Source organism: Mirounga leonina, unplaced genomic scaffold (genome assembly GCF_011800145.1).
Source record: "Mirounga leonina isolate KUSES-001 unplaced genomic scaffold, KU_Mleo_1.0 Mir_170, whole genome shotgun sequence".
NCBI lineage: Eukaryota > Metazoa > Chordata > Mammalia > Carnivora > Phocidae > Mirounga > Mirounga leonina.
Genome location: NW_023270433.1, coordinates 13,222,374 through 13,247,564, shown reverse-complemented (window position 1 = coordinate 13,247,564; position 25,191 = coordinate 13,222,374). Strand labels below are relative to the sequence as shown.

Genomic DNA, 25,191 nt, shown 5'->3' with positions numbered 1-25,191 from the left:
TGTGCTGAGGGTAAATACCTTCTTTCTAAACTGCCACATGAACCCTCTCTATTCCCCTGTGGACAGGAATGAAAGGTAATCATTTGGTCTTCTGTGTAAGGGGGAGTGACTTGAACCACACACCTATACAGAAAGGTAACACCTGAAATGCTATGTGAGCAAAAAAGTTCTCAAAAAAACCCACAAAAAACAAAACAACTATAGTTGTTTGGCATTAGGGGAGGTAGTTAATATGTGAAGCCAAACACCTGGTTCCAAAAAAGACTCTTTCCGAAGAAACTTTACTACCTCTAGTATTATGTGAACATCACCACCAAAAAAAAATTTTTAATCAAGGTTACTGCATCGAACACTTTATTATCCATGAAAAACACTTGAACATTGCACTGGAATATCTAACCCATAAAGAGTACGGAGCACCAATTTACTAATCAAGAGGGCCTCCTCACAGGTGCAAGGTTAACTAGTAACCCAGAGAAGCAGGTGGCCCCACAAGTAGTAAACTCTCATGGATTAAAGATTAAAAGAACTTCACATTCTCTCCAAAGTGTACTTGCCCAGTGTCTGGCACAGGTATGTTACAATATGACAACTTGCTCTCTATTTTTGAGCACCCAAGTTTATTACAGGGGATTACACATGCAAACAACAGAATTTGGCCCCGAGTACAGTCAAGGGAGAACATTGTCAGGCACCAAGTGTGCTGATCTCACACTGAAAAAAGTCTACTGAAAACACTGCAAGTGTGATCCAAACACAAGGACCAAACTAAGTCAATTACTGAGTGATGTGGAGGTATATGCTATATGCGTAGACTTCTCTTTATACAGTAAGGACAATTCTCCAATAAAAACTGACAACTTCTGCCAAGTAATTGTTTGCCTGAAGAAAATACGAAATCCTATTGTAGTTCAGAAAATAATGCGAACCATTTTAATTTAATCTAGATACAGGTACTTTATTTACAAATATTTAGATTAATAGCATTTTGTTACATCAAATGAAGAGTACAGCAGTCTGAATAAATCCTGTCACAAAAACAATTAAGACCCACTGTAACTAACTTTGGGAATCAGGGTATTGCACCTAAACAAGCCGCAGTTTTTAGTCTGTGATTGCTACCTCATATCCCAATGGGTGGTTGGTTCTTTGTGAATATATACACACACCAGCAGGTCATGGTCCCTGGGTGAGTCCCTTGTGAAGCAACAGGGTAAGCAAAATGGGTCACTGAAAGTCTTTAACAGAATATACCAATCTACTCCAGGAATCTTGTTTTTAAAAAAGTTAAACAAAGACAAAAATAAAGATGAGTCCACAAATTAACCGAATCCTATTTTCTGCACATTCCAGTTTTGGCTTTTATTTAACATTGACTATACAATACTCCAGTACTACCACATGTTTACGACCCAGAAAGCCATATTTTTTATTTTTACTTTAGTGTCTGTAAAGAGGGATTTAAAGTGTGTATTTTAAACACAGCAGTTGAGCTGAGTGATTTTATAGAATGTACTAAGGTTTACCTGTCCTACTTCGAATAACCTCAGTTCTCCATCTGACCCATGAACTCAATCAGAAATCAATCAAAAGAAGTGAAGAACTTGGTAAAACATAAGTCTGTTGTCTAAAGAGATTGTTTCCCTTACAATACAGTATTCTTTCAGTGGCCAAACCACCTAGTGCAAAGTAATATTTACTTTGTATCAGCACAAACACTGAAACACCGTCAGAAACACTTTCCCTTTTACAAAACATCTTATGCCAACATGACATAAAATAGCCCCTCATACTAAAACACATGGGATATCTTACATTACTTCACTGTAGTGTTAAAAATGCACAATTTAAAATCCCTTAACAGCAGACCTGTGGTTCTGACTGTCCGGTACACAATCTCACCATTCCAAGATAAAGGTATAAAAGCTTAAAATGTGCAATAATAAACCCAGCCTTTTTTCTTTTTCTATACAGTAAGGCAAGAAATGCAGCCTGTAATGCAAAATGTTTACAAAGAGAAAAGCAGGTTAGCACATTGTCGATTGCACAAGAACAGTTAAGAAAATCAGCAGGTAAGAAGCCACAGTGCAAAGATGGAACAGCATCTGCTAGTGTCAATCCTCTCACGCTAGGAGCTCTTTCCAGCATAATGTCCCCAAACACTGCCAGCACCAGAGGCTGGAGCCGGTATTACTTGTGAACTGCAGTTCTATTTCCTTGTGTGAAATGGAAGGGAGTAACATGGTCACATATAGGTCATACTGTACAAACTGGTATTTTATACTGTTCCAATGCCAGTAATCAATTTATTTTCTTCATTAAAATAATATACACAGAATGTATTGTTAGTTCGGTTCCTTCAAATTTTATACATATTTACTTTCTGCTAAAGAGAAAAGGATAAAATGGTGTAAAAAAAAAAAGATAAAGCTATTAATTAAGCACAAGAGAAAAGATAAGTGGCTATTTTCCCTGTGCAAGGCTAAGACAGAAGCAAACCTCCACAAGAAAAATGCCACCCACGCAACAGGAAATTTATCCAACGAAAACAAAACAAAAGCAGTTACAGAACCCATTCTCTATCAGAAGTCATTTCACAGCAATAAACTTATTGGTTACAACAGACATACTTGAACAGTTAAAGATGGGAGAAAGGCTTAAGATATCCTCAAATTAAACCATACAGTAAGACAAAGCCTTGCCAAAAGGAGGGAAGGATAAAAATCATTTAAGTCCAGCATCAGTGCTCAGTTTAAATCATGTACTGGTGACATACCTATCACGAGGACAATCAAGGGGAAAAAAAAGTCTAGATTTACCATGCAGGAGAGATTTATTACTCTACTTGCCTTTTGATAACCTGATTACATCTAGTTGTTTAGCAGTTTAGTATTGTGTTAAACTGTTTTTACAACAGAGTTGTTTTTTTCTTTTTTTTTTTTTTTTTAATTAAACCCAGTAAGATGTACAGAAGACAACGAGGCAGTAAAAAGTACTGCTTCCAACAGACAGGTGAAAGGTCAAATGGGAGCTACGGCAAAGAGGTCACTAGCAGCCACAGCCTTCTCTCTGGGGTTGGGGTTCGCTGGTTAGCCGGCCTCCCTGTGGGGCTGAAGGTTTGTGTTGTACACCAGACTCGGCAGCATTCAGATCCAGGCTTCCATCCTGAATGTTCTGATAGATTTTCTTGGCAGCCTCAAGGAAAGCATCTTCTACATTCTCTCCCCTAAGAGGCAAATGACAACTTTATTGGAGAATCATAGCTTTCTACAAAAGATAAGACATTACACACTGACCTTTTGCTAACCTTTAGTCAACTGCCATGATGTCTTCAACTTAGCCACTGTCATCTAATAAGAGATTACCAGTAATGACTGAACTAAGAGAACAACATGGGGAAATATTCTCTGTGGAAAGCATATAAACACAGTACTAACAGCTGTTTCTACAAACCCTATCTGGATAACTGGATGTGTTCTAATTATTAAAATGTTATATATTAATACATAATGAAAGTGAAGATGGGCCATTTTTGTAATAAGATATTCCAAACAGAAATGAGATTCCAGGATTTGTATGATCCGATTAGCCAAGCATCAACTATACTTTTTTTTTTTCATGTGATGGTGACATATTTGTGCTCGACCATGTTCTCACTTCAGTTCTCTTAGTACTATGGATGAAGCTTAAAAAAAGGGGGGGCTAGCTTCTCACCACGGCAAGGAATTTCTGGCTTAATAAATGAAGAACTCTGATGGTAGTCCTGGAATTCAATAATGGACATGGAATAATGATTAAAAAACATTAATTATGCTTCTGATTATTCTTAGACATTGTTTCCTTAAGCCATGCTTTTTAATCAGAAGTATTAAATGAACAGATTACCCAAGCTTGAGTCCAAGATACCAAACTCAACCTCAATTGGGAAAGTCAAACACTTTTGAAATGCTAACACAATTTCATTTATTAACCTGGGTTACCAGGGGGCATAATCAAGGTACAATCTTTAAGGTGCAGTAACAAATAAAATTACCTTTGAAATGTGAAACAGGAAGCAAAGGGATGCCTGCTTAGTGTTCTTCCCACAATAAACATTACACATATACATATTATTATATGTATGCAAATACATTTTACATTTCTCACATGTATGGTTCTACTTTGAGAAGTGTGAATGTAACTGAAAATGATTAATTTTAGCAATACTTACGTTTTCGCACTTGCTTCAAGGAACAATAAGCCTAAAAATTAAAAGTCAGACTATGATTAAGACATTTCAAATTAACTCAAAAGGGCATTTTCTTCAGTAACATTTGCATTAAGAGTTTCCCATCAGCTATCAGTACTCATACCATAGTATTTTATGAAACAGCACGTTAGTTTGAGATGGGGGGGGGAATCTTTATATTTGTCATTAAATACTTGCACTACCCCCAACATGATTGTCAAATAGAAACATATTTCCTCATTCTTGAGATTTAAGCAGCTGGCATTAAAAGAAAAGTGTCAAATAATCTGCAGTATCAAAATCCCACCTTTTATATGTGTGACCCCAAAAAAGCCATTAAAAGTCTTAAACCCACCATTTTCTTCAGCAAACTGTTTGGCTTCTTCATATGTAACATCTCTTTGTGCCTCCAAATCTGCTTTATTTCCTATGAGAATTATTACCTAATTTGTAACGAAAAGAAAGACCTCTTAAAACAAAAGCAACCATTTAAAATCAACCATGAAAATTCTGAAATCCAAAAATTTTGACAGAAAAAAACATGTGGGCCTAAAAAAGAAACCAAGTACCAGCAATCATCCAGCAGACAGATATGAGAATCATTAAGTCAGTACTATTAGGAGGAAGGTCAGCAATTATCTAGGCCATGGGCTAACAAATTTTCTGTACAGGGCAAAGAGTATGTATTTCAGGCCTCTGGAGCCCAAATGGTCTCTTTGCATATACTTCTTTTTTTTAAATAACCTTTTAAAAATGTAAAATCCATTCTTCAAGGCTTGCAAGCCATTATAAAACAATACAGCCCATGAGGAACACGTGGTCTGGGCCAAAGGTGTATGATTTATCTGAGTAAGATTACTCAGGGTCAATGCACAAGCTCCAGGGGATCTGTGAATACGCTGAAATTAAGCACAGAATGCTGTAAACAAGAACATTTCATTGCAAGAGAAGGCTCGTGGTTTTCATCAGATTTTTGAGAGTCTCTGGGACCCTCAAGTAGTTAAACTACTAGTTCAACTCCTTCAGGCTACTGGTAAGGAAACTAGTGCTCAAATAAGGCAAAGAGACTTGTCAAAGGTCAAAATCAGTGAGCCAGTGGTAGAAGGACATTAGAACCAAGGGAAAATACCCAAACTGTGACCTTCAAATACTGTCTTACTCTACACTAGCCTAGCCCGAGGCAGGCCTAAGTTTGTAGCAACTGAAAACAAATGTCTGTGTTCCATGGGGAACAGGGGTGGCGGGAGGAGGGGGTGGGGGTACACATATGCAAGCGAGTTCAAATCCAAGGCAAAATATCACACACACCTACACCCACTTTGGAATCATTTATGTAAGTGACGTCAGGCCGAAGTTAAAGGCAGCTCTACAAAGTTCTAAGAAAAAAGTTTGCAGCCTTAGGGAAATACAGCTTTTTGATCTTTATGGTGGTTTCTGGGGGTTGGGGGGTGGGGATTTATGGATAAACTGTCTCTGTCTATATATGAGCTTATTTGATACCCCTCCTCTCCCTTCCAAACAGATGTGGTAATCCAGATGCAGATACTTTAGGAATGGATGGTTTCAACCAAAAGTGATTTCCACCGTTAACTTTTTCTCATGTGAAACTGCAGCCCCTGACTCTCCTGTTTCTTAAAAATGATGTCCAATGAACTGAAGAACCATTGTAATCTGAATGTAAACCTTGAACAAGAACACTTAAGCAGTATAACAAATGTGAGCATTCTTCCAGTGTGGACAAGGGCCCAATGAGGAGGGAAAGATATTTTCCTATGAAGTCCGCTAGTCTTTTATTTATTTTTTTTAAAGATTTTATTTATTTATTTGAGAGAGAGAGAGAGACGGAGAAACAGCGGGAGAGGGTCAGAGGGAGAAGTAGGCTCCCCGCTGAGCCGGGAGCCCGATGTGGGACTCAATCCCAGGACTCCAGGATCATGACCCGAGCCAAAGGCAGCTGCCTAACCAACTGAGCCACCCAGGCGCCCAGTCCACTAGTCTTTTAAAGAATAAGGTAAGAACACTTAAAAAAGGAAATCAATTTTGTTTTTTTTAAATCAAGGCTGGTAAAGTCACGATGGCCTAGTACAGGGCCATTATATGACAGGTACTCGAAAAGTCTTGTATGTCAACTATACTTCAGTAATAATTTTTTAAAAAGTTAACATTGAACTGCACACTTTAAATGGGTAGATTATGTTAATTATATCTCAATAAAGCGGTTTTTAAAAGAATTTTTTTAAAAATTTTAAACATTTGCTGAATGGAAACACTGCCTCCTCTCCCAATTCCTTAAGAATTTCCCAGCTGTGCTTCCCATCATCCTGAAAGGACACATAAAAGTGGCATGCTAACCAGACCGAGGTACAAAATATACCACCAACAAAATGGGAAAGTATGTAATTTCTCCACAGAAACTGAAGGCACCATCATAGAAAACATAACATTTGAGCTGAGACCTTAAGAGATTTTCTTCTGTAGGGGAGCAAATTTTGCCATCCCAAGATATTCCTCTTTGGAATATTTATTTTAAGCTGGTTTATTTTTAAGAAACAGCAGACACAGGTGAAGCTCTGAAAACCCAGAAGTTATCCTTTAAGAGACATTTACATTTATAAGAAAAATCTCCATTTGTTAAGGGTGTTTCCCTCTCAGTACCAGGAAGAGGGGGTGGACTCAATCTCCAGAAATTTGTAACAACTCTATCAATTTATTTCTTAGACAAGCCCTAAGAATCTTGAAGGGTAAAGTTCTTCCGAAGATCTGGTAAAATGTGAAGAAGCATAAATGAGGCAGGAAAGACATGGCTCATTTGTCATTAAACTCCTTTAAGCACCTCTACAATGAGTTTTGTTTGCTTCTTAATATTTTTCCTGAAATAACTATAGAATCACAGAAGCTTACAAGAGTAGAGCTTCTATATACCCTTCACCAAGCATCTTCAATAGCAGCATCTTACAGACTCAAAACCAGGGACGTGACCTTGGTGCAATCTATGTCCTTACTCAGATTTCACCAGTTGTATACTCTCCTGTGTGTGTGTACAGTTCTATGCAATTTTACTACAGATACAGATTTGTGTCACCACAATCAGGATATAGAACTGTTCCATCACTAGAAAGGAACTGCTTTGTGCTGCTCTTTATAGCCTATGCACACCACTCATACCCTTCACCCCCATTTGCTAACCCCTGGCAACAATGCATCTGTTCTCCTCCACAATTTTGTCTTTTTGAGAATGTTTTATAAATGGATACATATATACAGTATGTAATTTTTTGAGATTAACTTTTTTCACTCAGCATAATGCCCCTAAGATCCATCTAAATTGCTGTACCAATAGTTCATTTCTTTGTATAGCTGAGGAGTATTTTATAGTATGAATGTACCAGATTGTTTAACCATTCACCCCCTGATGACCATTTAGGTTGCTTCCAATTTTTGGCTATTGTAAATAAAACTACTATGAACATTCAACTATAGGTTTGCATGTATACCTACAGTAGGTTTAAAGTCATTATGGATATGAAAGTTCCAGGCACAGTACCTAGCGTAAGCGGCAAATCACGTTGGGGCACCTGGGTGCCTCAGTTAAGTGGCTGGATCTGGATTTTGGCTCAGGTCATGATCTCGGGGTCATGGGATCAAGCCCTGAGTCAGGCTCCGCACTCAGCAGAGAGCCTGCTTGAGGATTCTCTCTCCCTCTCCCCCCACCCCCGCTCATGCTCTCTCTAAAATAAATAAATCTTAAAAAAAAAAAAAAAAGGCAAATCATGTTAACTTTCAGTACAATTTACTGCTGTTCCTTGATAAAAGCCAATCTTACCACTGATTACCTATTTATTGAATCAGACCTCTGCTAGATGGTGAAGTACAAAACTAAATGAGACACAGGGCTTGCTCTGAAGAAGCTCAGGGTCAGTCACAGCTCAGTACCTTTCCTTGCTTGTTCCTGGAATGCCCCCCTCTAGCATTTACTAAAACCTTACTCACCCTACAGTCCCAGCTCAAACATACCTTTCTCTGTAAAGCTGGTTTCTCCAGATGGCACTGCTTATCCTGGGCACTTCCCGCAATGCACATACCAGTTGCTCTATTTCTAACTTATATCTCTCTCGGCTTTTCAGCATAGTTATTTGTATACACACAGCCATCTCCTTACTAGACCATTAACATTTTGTGGGCCAAGGGCCACATTTATCTTTGGATACTGCAGAGTCTGGCATTGTTTCAGAGTTCATGGTCTCCACCTGACATGAAATCACCACCCCATTCATAACTTTCTTTTTTTTTTTCAACCACAAACACGAACAAAAACCAAGTATAAGATGTAAAACCTGGGGTAATTAGTATTCAAAAAAAAAATATTAACTTCTCTTCAATTAATTTAAAAATAAAGACTCTCTCATTCTTAGTACTCATACAAAAATCCTCCTTTTGGGGTTAGCATAGATCTTACATTTTCTGTGTAACAGATGTTATTCAACTTACAGTATTTGGATTGGTGAGATTCCTTGCATCTGTCAACCAGCTGCTTAAGTGATTATATGTACTTCTTCTGCAAAAATTAAAGTTTACATTTGTGACTACCACATAAAATTGCCATTTCAATTTTTTAAAAAAGAAATCTCAAATAAATAATATTCCCTTTCATCAAAAACTGTGGAATGTGAACACATACTTTCCAGAAATCTTGCCAAACCTATTATTTTTAAATAAATAAATCAATATCCAACAACTTTGCTAATTACATATAGAAGTAAATTGTTTACATTTAAAGGCATACTCATAAACAGACCAATAAGCAAGCAAGGAACAACACAGAAAATTAATGGAAACAATTCTGAACTCAGAATTTCTAATCTGAAGTAAAAACTAAGATTATTGTTAAATCATCCATATTTTCAATCACAAAATGGGAGAAATAATACCAAAATGTCTAACAAAGGATATGTTCAATGGCAAACATGTTTGCATCTGTTTCAAATTAGAAACCAAGATGGTCACAGTACTATAGACTGATATAAAATTCACCTTTCTTTCAAGAGAAAGTTAACTATGACAACATAAAAACTGGCTTTAAAATGGCACTTAATATATTTGACTGGAAATTCAAGCCCCCAGATATCAGAGTGAGTTTATTCTAACTTTGTATTCTGATTTACCAGTAGCTAAATCATTTTGCGATTCAGACTGCCCTATTTCTCCACTTTCTCCAAGCAAGAGTTTAGAAACTCATAGGCTCATTTGCACTACCAAACAGGACCAAAGAGGGCAAGCAAATCCAAATAATTTACAATATTATATGTAGTAGGTAGAATATTAATATTTATCAGACTTCACCAAAGGGGTCAAATAAAATTCTGAAAGTTAAAAATGTTTGATCTATATACATTCACAGAACATTAATCCATCTTATTCATTTAACAGGTGAGAAAACAGAAGCTCACAAAAGATTTAAATGAATTTCAGAGCCAGGCTTTGAACCCTTTACGCACATAGTGTCCTCAAACTGTTTCAAATTTAGCCTTGTGAATATATTCCATGAACTCCAGCTGCCAGTACCCCCTATAAAGTTGGATATTCCAAACACTTAATCCCTTCCCAGTGGAAACTGAAAAGAAGTTGTAAGATTCTCTTTTTACTGTGCTAAATTATGTTACACACAAATCACCACCTAACTGTAAAAAAAAAAAAAAAAAAAGGTCAAATAAATAAAAGCAACATTTCCCCAATGTTTTTAAATTTTCTAAGTAAAATCTTCTAATGGTCAAATATTTTCAAAAAGTACAAGCCGTATCACTTTATTGTTCAATATTTGTAGTTACTGGCATACCTTGCCTTTACACAATAGATTTATCCTACTTTGTGCACAAAACTGAAATAGCACAAATCCAAAAATATTTATACTGATTTTGATAAATTTTAAAATGTCAAAGCTGGCAGCAAGAGTGGATTACAAATTGCCACCACTTTGGTAAACAGAAAAATCTACACACCCTTTTTAAGTATCAAGATCATGTAAACTGTTATTATTTAGATGTGCCCATAACCTCTGCTAATAATTCTGGTAATTATTATTAATTTAAAATTTACCATAATTTCAAACCTATAACTATAGCAGCATTCCAATATTCATTAATTAGTGGTAATGGTGCTAAAAAAAAGTAAAAAATATCCCTAACTTTCCCAAGGATGTTAAATGACATATCAAACAACTGATACAGCCAAACAAACTGCCATGATCAGCTATGCTGTCAATTTAAGGAAGTATCTGGTTAACAATTATAGTTAATGCCAAGAATAAAGGTATTATTAAAGCAGAACTTTCAAGTTTGCAAAATGTCAAGGAATAATAGAAAAAAAGGGAAAAAATCAGTGTCATGGATGCAACATAAATGTCACTACGAAATATCAACAAAGCACCTGTCTAAAGCCTGAAGTACTTTTTTCAGTAATAATTTTATTGGGATATAATGAACTTACCATAAAGCTCATCTTTTCAAAGTATACAATGTTGTGGTTTTTAATATATATCCCAAAGTTGTGCAGTGATCACCAGTATCTGATTCTAGAACATTTTTATCATTCCCAAAAGAAACGCTGTACCCATTCGCACTCTCCACACCCTGGCAATCCACTTTGTCTCTATGAACTAGCCTATTTGGGTATTTCATATAAATGGAATCATACAACATCGGCCTTTTATGTCTGGCTTCTTTCACTTAGCAAAATATTTTCAACATTCATCCACTGCATAGCATGTATCAGAATTTCTTTCCTTTTAATAGTCGAATTGTATTTCATTGTATGAATACACCCATTTATCTATCCCTTAGTTAATGGACATTTGGGGTGTTTCCACCGAAGTACTTTTGATGACTCAAATAGACACAACTTTTTTTTTACCGGAAGTATTTACTATGCTTAAAAGGTTATGTTTAAAAGCAAACCATATAAATGTATCAAATCATCACCCTGCAGACCTTAAACTTACACAATGTTGTATGTCAATTACAGTATCAGTAAACATGGTGGGGGAGGGGAACACAAGCACTACTCGCACAAAGCAAAACAAACTACAACACTTTAGATTGATACACTCTAAGTACACATCACCACATTTAAATTTATTAATAATGGAGTTTTTAATTATGCAAAGTCTTCAGGAATGCATCCGTCATTAGGATGTCCTGCAGAGAAGGCCAGGTCTTTAATATTCTTCCCACAAAACCATTTACTTATCATGTTACCAGGTGCCATATATATATATACAGGGCATTATATACAGAAGAGCATTAAGGCTATTTTGCTCTCTTCTGCCGTGAAAATTACCCAATTCCGGAACTCAATAAACTTCAACCACTGTAATTATAATCAGCCACTGTCTTTATTCTAAGTCCACATTTCCCAAAGTGTGTTCCTCAATAAAATAAGCTTAGGAAACACCAAACTAAACTAAGTATAAGAATTTCTTTAATGTGGGGCACCTGGGTGGCTCAGTCGGTTAAGCGTCTGCCTTCAGCTCAGGTCATGATCCCAAGGTCCTGGGATCGAGCCCCACATCGGGCTCCCTGCTCTGCGGGAAGCCTGCTTCTCCCTCTCCCACTCCCCTGCTTGTGTTCCCTCTCTCACCGTGTCTCTCTCTGTCAAATAAATAAAATCTTAAAAAAAAAAAAAAATTTCTTTAATGCAGAACTTCTCAGGGTGCTAATATGTTAATGTGCACTGTATTGTGACTCTTCAAGAGGAAACAGTATAAAGCATTTCTCAAAAGGAAATATGCTTGAAAGTCCATTTGGTGCCACTCACCCATCCCTACCTCCCCCCAAAAAAGTGAGACAAGAGTCACACTGCTTTAAACTGACACTCTGCATTAATATGAAAGGTGATCCAGTTCATTTTCTAGCTTAGCACAGTTTAATAAAGTAGCACAATTTTCCATGTTTTCTGAAGCCAAATATTTATGGCCCAGTTTTGTTACTTTTTATCAAGTGCTTTCAGTTTCCAGAAATAGTGAAGTTGAAATAAATTTAATCTTGCTTCATGAAGTACTGTAAACCATTTCATTTTAGAACAAAAAAGAATTTAAGTAAATGAACAATTAAATACCTCAAACACCTTCAGATGCAAGCATAAGAACTTTTTACAATCTACCATGTTGGATTAACAAAACTACTTAATTCCTTCCCTGACCTTATTTTGAAAAGGTGTCAACTTTAACACGAGAGACTGAACAGAGAGTAACCCCTCAAGACTTGCTTGCTTTCTACTGAAGTGAAAAGAACAAAGTTTGGTATAAAATATTTCACCTCAAATAATTGAACTGATGCTGCTTTTCAGAATAGTATTCTTCTATTAGCTCCACCAGCATCTCCTAAAGTTTTTCTTCAGTCATATCCACTTTCAGAAAAGGAAATCAACATGTTACATCAAGTCTTACACAACAGTATAGAGAAATAACCGTAAGATCCAAATAAGCTCATGTATAGTCATACAGTCACAAACTAAAGAATGTCTAAGTCAATAAAAAAAAAAAAAAAAACCACAAGCCACACTGCCTAAAGGAGATTTCTTTTTTCAAGTATGAAGTTTGAAAAAGTATTAATCTCTTACCTAGTGATATCATACACCATAAGCGCTCCCGCAGCTCCTCTGTAGTAGCTTCGTGTAACAGCCCTAAACCTCTCCTGTCCCGCTGTATCCCAAATCTGCAGTTTGATTTTTTGGCCACTAACTTCAATTATTCTTGTACCAAATTCAACACCAATTGTGTGAGGACAATCAGCCATAACTGTTAGAGAAAAAAGAAATATAATATTCTAACTTCCAGAAAGATTCAGATTAAGACCAGCAGGGAAAAATTCCACTGGGTAATTAAATAACGTATTAATGCTTGTAGGCTATAAGTGGACTAAGCTAGCAGTGAAAAAAAATTAGCAAAAACACAGAAGTCAAGGAAATTTGACTGCACTAGAACAGGGGTCAGCACACTTCTGTAACGGATCAAATAATAAATATTTAAGTTTTGTAGGCCAAAATGTCTGCCACAACTACTCAACTCTGCTGTTGAAGCACAAAAGCAGCCAAAGACAGTAAGTAAAATGAACATGGTTGTGTTCTAATAAAACTTTACAAAAACAGGCAGTATCTGGATTTGACCCACAGGCTATTGTTTGCTGACCCCTGGACTAAAAGAATCTGCTAATTAAAAATAAAGATTTTTATTAAGTTCTTCATAACACCAACATTATGCTATTTAGACTTCTGACAATTATTACATATAACAAAACAATCAATGGTTTTAAGACTCTAGGAGTTGTCAAGTTTTTATCCTGCAAAATACTACCAATATCTCAAAGAAGAACACATTTAATATGTATTTACAATTACATACTGGCAAGTTATATATTTCCAATCCAATAAGACAAGTTTCTTAGTCCTTCCTTATAATTAGACCATTGAAAACCTAAACCCACTATTCTCTGGTACAAGTACACAAGACTGCTACAGATTTCATAAAATTTACATTAAGCAAGAAAAAAAAAAGCCATAAAAATAATTTCAACTGCATTTAGCCTATTCGTTACATAAAGTAACATGGTCTCCTCCCCTACCACCCAAGACAGAATTATACTTCAAATATTAATCAACCAGTCCTGGATATAGAAAGAATTTCATTTAAATATTTCCAATCTATTATTATTTAGTTAACAAATGATACATGCAGCAAACTTCTAAAATGGAGAGTGAGAGAAAAGATTATTTAAATTTGACATTATAATATACATTTTTAAAAATTTTCTACCACCAAAATAAACCTAAACAAGTAACTCAAATTATATATGGTATATAAATTAACACTCTACACATGCAGGTGTATTTCATTTTATATGCACCTATTTAAAAAAAATTCCCTCCCTAAAGATGAAAGTGTATATATATAGATGGAAAAGTTATATTTAAATGCAGAGTACACTGAAAATGACACTTTTTTAAAGATAGGAAAGTGAATATAAATTTATTTTATTTTTTTACCTTATATATTGAACTTACATTTTTTTTCTGTAAATTGATGAAGTAAGCAAGATTTCCCTACTCCCATGTCCCCTGTTTAAAAAAAAAAAAGTTTCAAGTGGCAATTACATTTCTCAATTTTATGCTCATAATTATATACAATGATTGCTATACCCCCTTACCATATTACATCACAAATTTCTGGGACACTTGAAAAGATGAGTCTGAAAAACCCTACAGGTCACTTTTCACTGTGATCTATAAACTGACTATTCCCAACCTTTAGCCGTGATAGAATTGTTATAAATTATGTTAGTAAATAACTATCAGCCGGGAAGTGCTTTTCAACAGAGAAACTGTTGTAAAAGGAACATTTTTTACTTTGAACTGTTTCACAGTTTGTATTTTTTCCCCCTTAATTCATGCATAAAAGCAAAAGACTTCTGGGAATAACAAACAGGGCAGCATATAACGAGCAAAAATAGTTAAGTTTTGGTAGTTTGATTGACTAAATCCCATCTCTTCTTACATTCCTTGTATTTCTTATAGAATTCCACAAAAGAAAAGCATGTGCCTTATATGAAAACCGTAACAGATGTCCTCTCTAACTATATTACAGCAATTTAACCCTTCGTGAAGGAAGTATTGAGCCCACCATTACACCACACCGTTCTAATACGAAGAATTAACTGAAAAGTATGTGTACTTTCAACTGACTTCTTACAACTATACCTGGGTAAACAACCCTGTCTTTTAATTTGAGCAACATATTGAAACTTAACAGAAGAACCACCAATATTATATTTTATGTATATTACATAATTACTCTGAATCAACAATGTTCTCTATCAATTTTTGGAATCCAGGGGGCTCCATGGGCTTTCATGGTATTTCTGGAATGTTACCAGTGCTCCTAGGAAATTAGTACCATTTCCAGGATTAACAAGCTTTCAGGTAGCCCTGAATAACAATCAATACCACTTCAAAAGGTACCCACCATTGTACTACAGAAGTATCCAGGGCTACAATGCAAAACATACATCGTTATCACAAAAATAAATTAAAGAGGCTTTAATTTTGCAGTAAAAAAACAAAGACAAAACGCTTCTTCTGGAATGGTATGTTAAGTATTAGTATATAAATATTTTGTATATTAAGTTTCTTTGTAGAACAAGAGCATAAGTTAAATGAACTTACCAATAATAATATATTTAAAGATGTAAGAGTAGTTGTATGGTGCAGTTGCCATGGTGGCACTAAAAACAAAGAAAACTGTGTTACTTTAGAAGGATATACACAAGTTATCCAGTTGATCACTGCTAGCCTTTAAAGATATATAAAATACAGCATACTGATTATAAACAAAATGTTGGCTACAATAAGCCAGAGTAAAATTGCATTTTCCAAACTGACCATTATATCAGACAATTCCATTATTTCACTTTAGGGAATATCCAGTAAGAAAAGTTACTGTGGAAAATTTCAAACAAGAAAATCTTTATAAATTTGAGTTAAACTTCATTATAAACAGTCTTCCCCCTTTGAAGTCCCCGCCCATGTCAACTGATCAAGTGAATTACTGATGGCCAACTTGTTCAGAACTCTGATTTTACAACAGAATGTTATAAAAAGTAACCACTAACTTATAAACACATAAAACTTATAAAAGTTATAAAAAATAACTTTTTTTACTCTACTTTAAATCATGGTTAGCATAGCATCCAAAAGACCAATCCAACTATTTCCAAACCAAATTACTGCCAGAATTAGATAAAACCACATGAAACTGTTGTTCTTACAGACTTTTTTTAAAAAGTCAATTATTTGCAATTTCATATGGTTCAACCTAATACAGGATTTGAAGATCAACATGTAACAAATGCTTACTATATAATAGTACTCTAAAAGCTGAAATAATGGCATAAAATACTACTTATGGTTGTAAAATCTGCAAGTTTATGTATTAGAAGACATTTAGAAAGATCACAGCCTATTCTCTGCCTTCAGGTATACTTAAAGTAAATAATGCTAATTTCTTTCTACTTTTAATAAAATAAAAACCTCTCCAATTTATTCAAATGAATGCCTTGAATGTGTCAGACACTGTGCTAGGTGCTAGAGAAACAAGAGGTAAATTCTAATAATAGTAATAATAACTTCCAGTAACATTTATTCTCAAACCAGTTTTCAGCTTAAGGAAAGATAAAAATCACGCACGTGCACACGCATGCACGCACATACAAAGATTTGGCCCCATTTTTAAAAATTTGGTTTCCAATTTTTAAAATATGATTTTTACTGTTATGGGCAATTGTCACATTATACAAGCCAAATGTGGTATGACTGCAGAAAATCATTTACTAAAACTGACAAAATTACTATATAATAAAATTTAACCTGTAGGAAAAGTATGTATTTAAAATAAATGCATTATTGTTACCAGGGAAGAGAAAATTGTTAATTACATCACTTCACACAATATAGTCTTCTCGCTTAGCTGTAAGCATTACATTTAACAAAAGTGGATGCCCTGCTACCCATTCCAGCTTGATGTGTTGTAGCACTTTCATAATCAGTCTTCAACATCACTGAAAACTCCCCTAACCAGTTCGTTCAGGAAGGGAGTTTTTCTAGTTAACTGATTCTGAACATCATCATAATTTGTTTCCCTTTTCCAGACACTGGGGACTCAAAACTTTTGAAAAATGAACTTGGTCCGGAAGCTAAAATTAGTGTGGATTATTCACCAAATCTCTGAACCAGATCCCAAACACAAGGAACAGAATAATCTTTCACAATAAAAATATTTAAAAGTTATTAAATTCTTCACCTGCATTCTTCCCAGAACCCTGTAAATAATTTTTAACTCCTTTTTTAAACTCCTCTTTTCCCATTCAAACTTGGGGAAAAGTAATCATTTAGTCACCTTGAAATTAGTTTCTTCCATGCTCTTCCCCTTCCTTTCTCTTTTACTGACAAAGTTGCAGCTCTATATACACTTTGCTTCCTTCCATTTTATTATGTTAAAACCAAGGCCTCAGGATGCCTGGGTGGCTCAGCTGGTTAAGCGTCTGCTTTGGCTCAGGTACTGATCCCGGGGTCCTAGGATGGAGCCCCACATCAGGGTCTCTGCTCAGTGAGGAGCCTACTTCTCCCTCTCCCTTTGAGCCTCCCCTGTACTCAGGCTCGCTCTATCTCGCTCTGAAATAAAATCTTTAAAAATTAATAATAATAATAAAAATAAAACCAAGGCCTCAGCAATCCTAACTTCTCCTTGAAATGCTCTAAAAGCTAATCATGAAATTAAAAGCCAATTCCAGTATTAATTTGTGTATTGCAAATTATCACACAGCATTAAATATCTACAAGATGACTAGTTTTAAAACTTTTTAAAATTACCAAGCATTAATTAGCATAAACTATTCCCAAATAAAAGAGAATGATCACTTTTTCAGAATAAAAACCAGTCTTCACCTCACCACACAATTTTCTGGTTCAAGTTTCTTTCTTTTTTTTTTTTTTTTTAAATTCATGAGAGAGCGAGAGAGAAAGGCAGAGGGAGAAGCAGGCTCCCAAGGAGCAGGGAGCCCGATGCGGGACTCGATCCCAGGACCCTGAGATCATGACCTGAGCCGAAGGCAGACGCTTAACCATCTGAGCCACCCAGGCGCCCTGGTTCAAGTTTCTTTAAAAATGAACCTTAAAAGCTACTGGGATGCCTGGGTGGTTCAGTCAGTTAAGCAGTTCTTTTGGCTTGGGTCATGATCTCAAGGTCCTGGGATTGAGTCCCACTCCCCTCCCACCTGCTCATGCTCTCACTCTCTCTCAAATAAAATCTTTAAATAAAAAAAAGGAAAGATATTCAAACTTAAATTTCAGTAGACAGTGAAGGCAGAAAGTATCTAGCACTGTAGCCATTAACACAACAGGTCCTCCCTCTCTTATTATAAGCTTAGATACTAGCTGGTTTAAATATACTCCCAAAGTTTATTGCTAACATTCACTCAAAATTATGTATTTGCGGTAAAACTACATTCAAGTGGGCCCTTTTAAATATTAACCATGCTTAATATTGTTCTAAAGATTTCTCAACATCATTTCTTGAACATGAATGAAACATACCACTGTTAAGGTGAGGAATGTACTTTTTAACTAGCTTTGGAAGGGGAAAAAAAGTTTTCCCCCTATTACTTAAGGATGTTTTTGCTTTACTCAAAAGTTAAAAACGGGGGAACGAGGGCAAAAACTGGTGGTCTAGTTCACTCTGAAAACACGAGTCCATTCTAACACTACCATCTCCACTAATTAAAAAAACTTGATAATATTCTGTAACTTGTGCACAGCTACTGATGTGGTTAAAATGTGTTCTCCATGTGTTACAAAAGCATGAGAATAAAGTTCATAGGCAGATAAGACCTCCTTCAATGCCTCTGATTTCCTTAACAGTACTACTTTCAGACAATAAGCATCATTAAATACAGATGAACAATCTGTAAACTAACAATTATTACAGTTACCATTTATTGGGCATTTAATATACTCCAAGCAATGTGCTAAACATTTTACATGCAATCTCAATTAATTTTTACTACTACAGCCTTATAAAACAGTGCCTATAATCCTCATTTTACAAATGAAGACTCAACAGGTTAAGTAACATGCCCAGGTCACACAGCTAAGTGGTCAAGTCTATACTGAACCTAAGACTGTTTTAACTGCAGAGAATCCCCTCTTACCCACTACACCATTAAGCCTCCTCCATAGTTATGAGATGTACCATGAAACCCTTTAGTGGTACTTAGCGACACAAATCTTTCTCAGTTCACTCACGTGGTTCTAATTTAATACTCTAGGTAGTATTAAAAAATTATATTCAGAGGATGTATTGTAATCAGCATTTATAGATATGGATAAATGATAACACTAATTCAAATTATATCTACTTATAAAAAAGTTTTTGAAGGTAACATCTGAGAGTAAACCGTGTGATGATCAGCACTACTTTTCCCTACATAAAATTCTTAATTCTCACAACTTTGCAGTTATTATCATTATGTCTATGTAAAAACTGAAGAAATAGGGGTACCTGCGTGGCTCAGTCGTTAAGCGTTTGCCTTCGGCTCAGGTCATGATCCCAGGGTCCTGGAATCGAACCCCACACCAGACTCCCTGCTCAATGGGGAGCCTGCTTCTCCCTCTCCCTCTGCTACTCCCTCTGCTTGTGCTCTCTCACTCTTGTGCTCTCTCACTCTTGTGCTCTCTCAAATAAGTAAATTAAATAAATAAATAAAATCTTTTGAAAAGCCTAAAAAACTGGGGCGCCTGGGTGGCTCAGTCATTAAGCGTCTGCCTTCGGCTCAGGTCATGATCCCAGGGTCCTGGGATCAAGCCCCACATCGGGCTCCCTGCTCAGCGGGAAGCCTGCTTCTCCTTCTCCCACTCCCCCTGCTTGTGTTCCCTTTCTCACTGTGTCTCTCTCTGTCAAATAAATAAATAAAATCTTTAAAAAAAAAAAAAAAAGCCCAAAAAACTGAAGAAATTGAAGTTTGGAGAAATTTGCTAATTTGGCCTGTGTTACAAAATAGTAAGTGGCAGAGCTGGAACTTGAACCCAGGCCTGATTCTAAAGAACATGATTTTCTATCTAAGGTAGCTTATTAAAGGCATATATATGTACAGTGATACACACACACACATGGACTGATAAAACCTAAAAATCAAAATCAAAGAAAATGGAGAATAATTACACTAAATATTTAGAGTCATAGTTTTACTATCAGTGCATGTAAAACTTAGCTCTAAATTTCCTGTCAAGAGAAATGATTACTAAATGCACACTGAACATGGATGATTGTTGCGTTGCCCCTTTAAATATTAACTATACCTAATATTGCTTTAACAAAGGATTTTTCAACATTAACAGTAACTCTTAAGCACAAGAAACACATCACCATTAAGGCAAGGAATATATTTAAAAATGGGGTGTGCTACTACGTAAAACTCTGCAGTGTGTTTTTCACTTAACAAAATGATGAACCTATTTCCAGGTCCATACACAGAGCTCTACGTGGTTACTAAATGCATATTAAATGCTAATCATTTTTGCCCCAAAAATAAAATCGCATGGTCTCCATATAGTTTATCAGACACCTCTCCAAATAAAATTATACAGACATATAAATGACTGGATTTGAAATGTGCAGATAGAGGTGAAGGTTAAGGAACTTTCATACACTCTGCTTATGGGAATCTGAATTGCCACATTTTTGGGAAGTAAAGAATGTATTTTAAAATCTTAAAGATAATCCAAATCACCCTTTGACTAAGAAGTAGCCCAAAGATACAAAATCTTTAATCCATAACGTTACAGGTCTAAGTGCATCTAATATAGCATTTTTACAGCAAAAAAAAAAAAAAACCCACAAAAAACCAAAACTGGAAAACAATTGATCTATACTATCAACAGGGAAATGACTGAATAAAGTACATCTGTATTATGAAATAATATGCATCTAGTTTAAAACCATTTAGATATAGATGTATTAACCTGAAAATGTATCCACGATTTTAAGTGAAAAAAAGTTGACAGAATTTTATGCGATAGCTTCTCCGATTTTTAAATACATACACACATATACACGCTCTCTCTCTCAATCCTGTATACAGATAATATATGGAAGGAGACACACCAAATTGTGAAAAAAGAATACATGGACTGAGAGCAGAAAAAGGATAGGAAAAAATTATTGACTTTCTTTATATAACCCTGCACTAACAGTATAAGCATATACTATATTCATTGCTAACTTTCTAAAGTATTCAAAGTAGAGAAAATAAAGAACTGTGGAATATCTTTAAAGCATTTTTATATATAATTCTAATACAAAACAAATTAAAAAAAAAACACAAAAACAAGCAGCGCCTGGGTGGCTCAGTCGGTTAAGCAGTTGACTCTGGATTTCAGCTCAGGTCATGATCTCAGGGTCCCGGGATGGAGCCCCACGTGGGGGTCCACGCTCAACAGGGAATCTGCTTGAGGATCCTCTCTCCCTCTCCCTCTGGCCCTCCCCCAGCTCACGTGTGCGCGCTCACTCTCTCTACAATAAATAAATATTAAAAAACAAGAATTAAAAAACCCCCAAAATTCCCATTCATAATACTTCCAACATTACTTCCACATTTACAGTAATATGGGGAACATCACATGAAGTCAATCATATGATCAGCCTCAAAAAACACTCCAATAATTGACAGTATTTTTTTCCTTTTTTTTTTAATAGCTTGGCTTTTTACTGTGTTAACTTATGCACTATGTCTGACTAATCCTTTCACAACTGTTTTACAGCTATTTTACTCTACTCCTTAGGACATATGATGTTACCATGTAATTTTTACATAACTTATTCAAGACAACACAAGACAAAAACAACCCACAAAATATTCCAGGTGATTTAAAATCTGATCTTCACTGTTAAAATTAGTAAGCTTGGTTTTGTTTTTGTTACATACAAGACATTTTGTTATAAACACCACAGTCAAGATAGACTGCTTCTGTGATTCCAATACAAAAATATTTGTTGAGCATTTACTAATAAGCACAAAGCCTTGGGCTAGGCTTTGACAATATAGTAATGATCAAAAAAAAAAAAACAACATTGTTCCTGTCTTCATGAAACTTAAAAACAGAAACAGTTTGATTTGCTTACAAGCTCTCTAATGTGGATTGTTACTTGATTTGTCAGTCAAGCGGACACAAAACTTGGGTAGTTATTCTAATAATATAATCTAATCAAATGAGTGGTCAATTTCCTTTCCTCAGCAGTAATGCAACCTCTGAAAAGACCCACCCATTTCTGACACCCCCTTTAAAAAACTCACTTTTGACAAGAAATTTAATGTCACACTTTTACATAATAAGACTGGATTCCTTACTGTGTCAAGAAAAACACAAAATTTCCCAGTTATGATGGTATGCTATGAAAAAGAAGTACTCCAATACTTCACCTCTGTTCATAGAGTGAAAGTACTTAAAGGAAAAAAACAAAACACCAAAACCCTGTACTTACTCCCAGAATTAAAAGGATTAGTAATAGCAAAAATTTTACTGATGAAATATCATGTCTGAAATTTGCTTTAAAATAATTTGGTGGAGAGGGTATAGGTGTGTGTAGATAAACAAGACTGATCACTGTTGACACTGGCTGATGAGTATGTGAAGGCTCATTATACCACATATATTTTGTATATGTTTAAAACTATCTAGAACATAAAATTTTTTTAAAAGTACAGTATCTTTGATACCTCTATTTGTACACTGCTGTCTCCAACCATGCCTGGCATTTTTAACCACACAAAAATGTTTCAAGCTTTAAAAGAAACAAACTATTTTAACATATTTGCCTTAACCAAAAGCTTACTAAGATTATGCAAAGATATTTAATACTGATAAAGATTAGTTTTAAGAACACTCCAAATTCTGTTGCACAGCTGAAGTATGCCACAATAAAGTTTAACATGAAATACAAAAAGCAAAAACTTTTTAAAATGTAGCTTTAATTTCAAGGAATTTTTAGGTTATTAGAATCTAAAGGAGTCTTCCATCTTTACAATAGCTGACATATTATTCAGTGCCTGATACATATGCCAGCTACTTTATGAGCAATCTCTAACCGTAAAAACTCATTTTACAGGTAAGGAAACCAACTCCGAGAGCTGATATATCCGCAGTCATACACTACCAAAGGGAAAAAGATTAATAAGGCCCAGGTCTAACTGTACAACTCTCTGAAGCCATGCTCCTCTCTTTATTCAACAAATATTAAACATCCACTACATGCCTGGCACTGTTACAGACAACGAGGCACTTAACTATATGCTAAGCAACGTGTTAAGGGTTTTTTAATCCCATTTAATCCTGAAAACAACTCTAAAATGCAGGTACAATTATTCCCTGTATAGATAAGGTCTCTGACTCTGGGAGGCTCAGTAACTTGCTTAAGGTCCCTCAACTAGAAAGTGGCAGTATTGGAGTAGGCACCCTCCAAAACTCTTAACCACTACATGCCTCAGGGCACGAACACATTAAAGGACCCAAGCAGAGCTCTGAAGAAAACTTCAGTAAAGTGCTGAGGGAAGAGGGAGTGGGAGCTGGACTACCGCAAGGTCAAGTCTGTCTTCAATAACCACATGCAAATAAAAGACAATTGTGACAGTAAACTTTACAAGGGTTCAGGTGGGCTCTGACACTTGTGTGGGACCAGCAGAAAAGCACTTGCCTTCTGGGAACCCCCGTTTCTCCTTCCAATATAAAATGAAAACCTTGCCATCTCTCCTCTGGGGTTGTGAGGAGGAGGCCTGGGCAGTGCAGCAGCTGACACTACAGACTTTCAGTTATAAAGGAGTCGTCAGTTGTCATCCAGTGCAAACACAGGAAAAGAACTACGCTGCAGGTTCACTTCAAGTGGTCACGCCTGTAACACCGGCCTAACTTGAGTGTAGCAGTGTGGGGGCAAGTGTGGGGAGAAGCCAGTACGTCGCTACCATCATTAACCAGTCACATCACAGCTTCAAGCCTCAGTTTCCTCACGCGTAAAATGGAGATAACTTTACTTATCACCGAGGGCTACGCGAAGCAAGAAAACCCGGCGCGAGGACAGCTAAATCTGCGCCTGGCTCACAGAAAGGTACAAACCATCAAAACAAACGCTCGCCTTGCCTTCTTTCCTTGAATTCTAGAAATGCCGAAAAACTTTCGGTCTTCTTCACGGCTTCTACGTGCTACCTAAGCTCGACGCCTTACGGGATGTCACAGGCCTTGCAGGGCCTCGCCCAATCCAGAACCTCGCCAGCACAGACCCTTTCCCCAACCCCAGTGCACAGTCTACCCACAGCGACAAGGACAGCGGGGCTCCCCCAAGATGCCGGCGAGGCGGCGAGGTGCCGCCTTTTGTACTCCGGGCACACGCGGCCTCCGGGACGGGGACCGCCACGTCTGGGCTCGCGGGCTGCGAGGAGGCGCGCCTCGCGTGGATAAATAGCGCGGGGGTGGTCTGCAGCCGCAGGACGGCGGCGACGAGAGGGGCCCGCGGGAGGTGCGTGTCTGCCCAGTCCGCCGACGAGGCGGGAAGGCGAGGCCGAACACACCCTTCCCCGCACGCCCCGCAGCTCTCTGCTGCGCGGACGCAGCGCGGGGACACCCCCGCCCCCGCACGGGAGTCCCGTCAGGCCGGGCGCCGCGGCGCCCACAGCCGACGCGGGGCTCGCCGCGGCCTGGCAGGGCCTGCCCTGTGGCGCCGCCCAGCCCGCCGTCGTCCGCACCCCGGCCCCCGGAGAGCCGGGCGAGGAGGCCTCGGCCGGACGGACACCGCGGAGGGCCCGGCTTACCTGGGGGGTTGCTGGTGGCTGGGCAGCTTTCCGGGCGGGAGGGGGGCGTCAGGACGAGGAAGAGGAGTGCGGGCGCAGCGGGAGAAGGGCGGGGGTGGTCGGCCGAGGCCCCGGCAGGTAGCGGGCTGGCCGAGGAGGTGCAGACGCGCCGGCGGTAGTAGCGGTGGCAGCGGCGACTGCTCCTGCGGCTCCCTCAGGATCTTCCTCGGGCAGGTCCAAGATGGCGGCGCTCCCTGCACAGGGTTTCCTGTCACCCTCGCAATGGGCCGGACCACAAAAGAAGCGGGGGGAGGAGAATGCGCGCGCAGCTGGCGGAGCCCGGAAGAGGGTGGCCGGGCCCCGGCCTGCTAGCCACGCCCCTTCCTCAGCCCTTCCCTCTGGACTAGTCGCGCCGCCGCCGAGCCCGCCCCACTGGCCGTGGAGCCTGAAGGGGCGGAGGAGAGCGCCTGAGCGCAAGCGCAGTCGCGTGCTCTCGCGTCCTGGGGAAGTTACTGCGCGGGTTCAGGTGAGGTACGGCAGGGTCTCGAAGGGTAAGCTGGTCACTTTGTGGACTTTTTACTCTGGTTT

The 25,191-nt window shown here is 37.6% G+C and overlaps 1 protein-coding gene across 1 annotated transcript; it reads right to left on the bottom strand.

Moving 5' to 3' along the window:
• Window positions 1–614: 614 nt before the first annotated feature.
• On the bottom strand, window positions 615–24,887 carry RAB14 (RAB14, member RAS oncogene family). Its single transcript, XM_035015919.1, has 8 exons — window positions 24,625–24,887; window positions 15,440–15,498; window positions 14,282–14,335; window positions 12,842–13,019; window positions 8,717–8,783; window positions 4,584–4,671; window positions 4,211–4,241; window positions 615–3,226 (listed from the first exon to the last, which is right to left on the bottom strand). Exons 2-8 carry the CDS (start codon window positions 15,489–15,491, stop codon window positions 3,049–3,051), a joined length of 648 nt encoding a protein of 215 aa, XP_034871810.1. The 5' UTR covers window positions 15,492–15,498; window positions 24,625–24,887; the 3' UTR covers window positions 615–3,048.
• Between the last annotated feature and the right edge of the window lie 304 nt (window positions 24,888–25,191).

Excerpts from the sequence above, each read along its gene's own strand:
- RAB14 (XM_035015919.1), bottom strand. The coding sequence starts at position 15,491 with ATGGCAACTGCACCATACAACTACTCTTACATCTTTAAATATATTATT. Across the intron at positions 8,784-12,841 it reads ATGGTGTATGATATCACTAG|AAGAAGTACATATAATCACT; the intron begins GTAAGAGATTAA and ends TAATTTTTGCAG. Across the intron at positions 4,242-4,583 it reads ACAGTTTGCTGAAGAAAATG|GCTTATTGTTCCTTGAAGCA; the intron begins GTGGGTTTAAGA and ends TTTAATTTTTAG.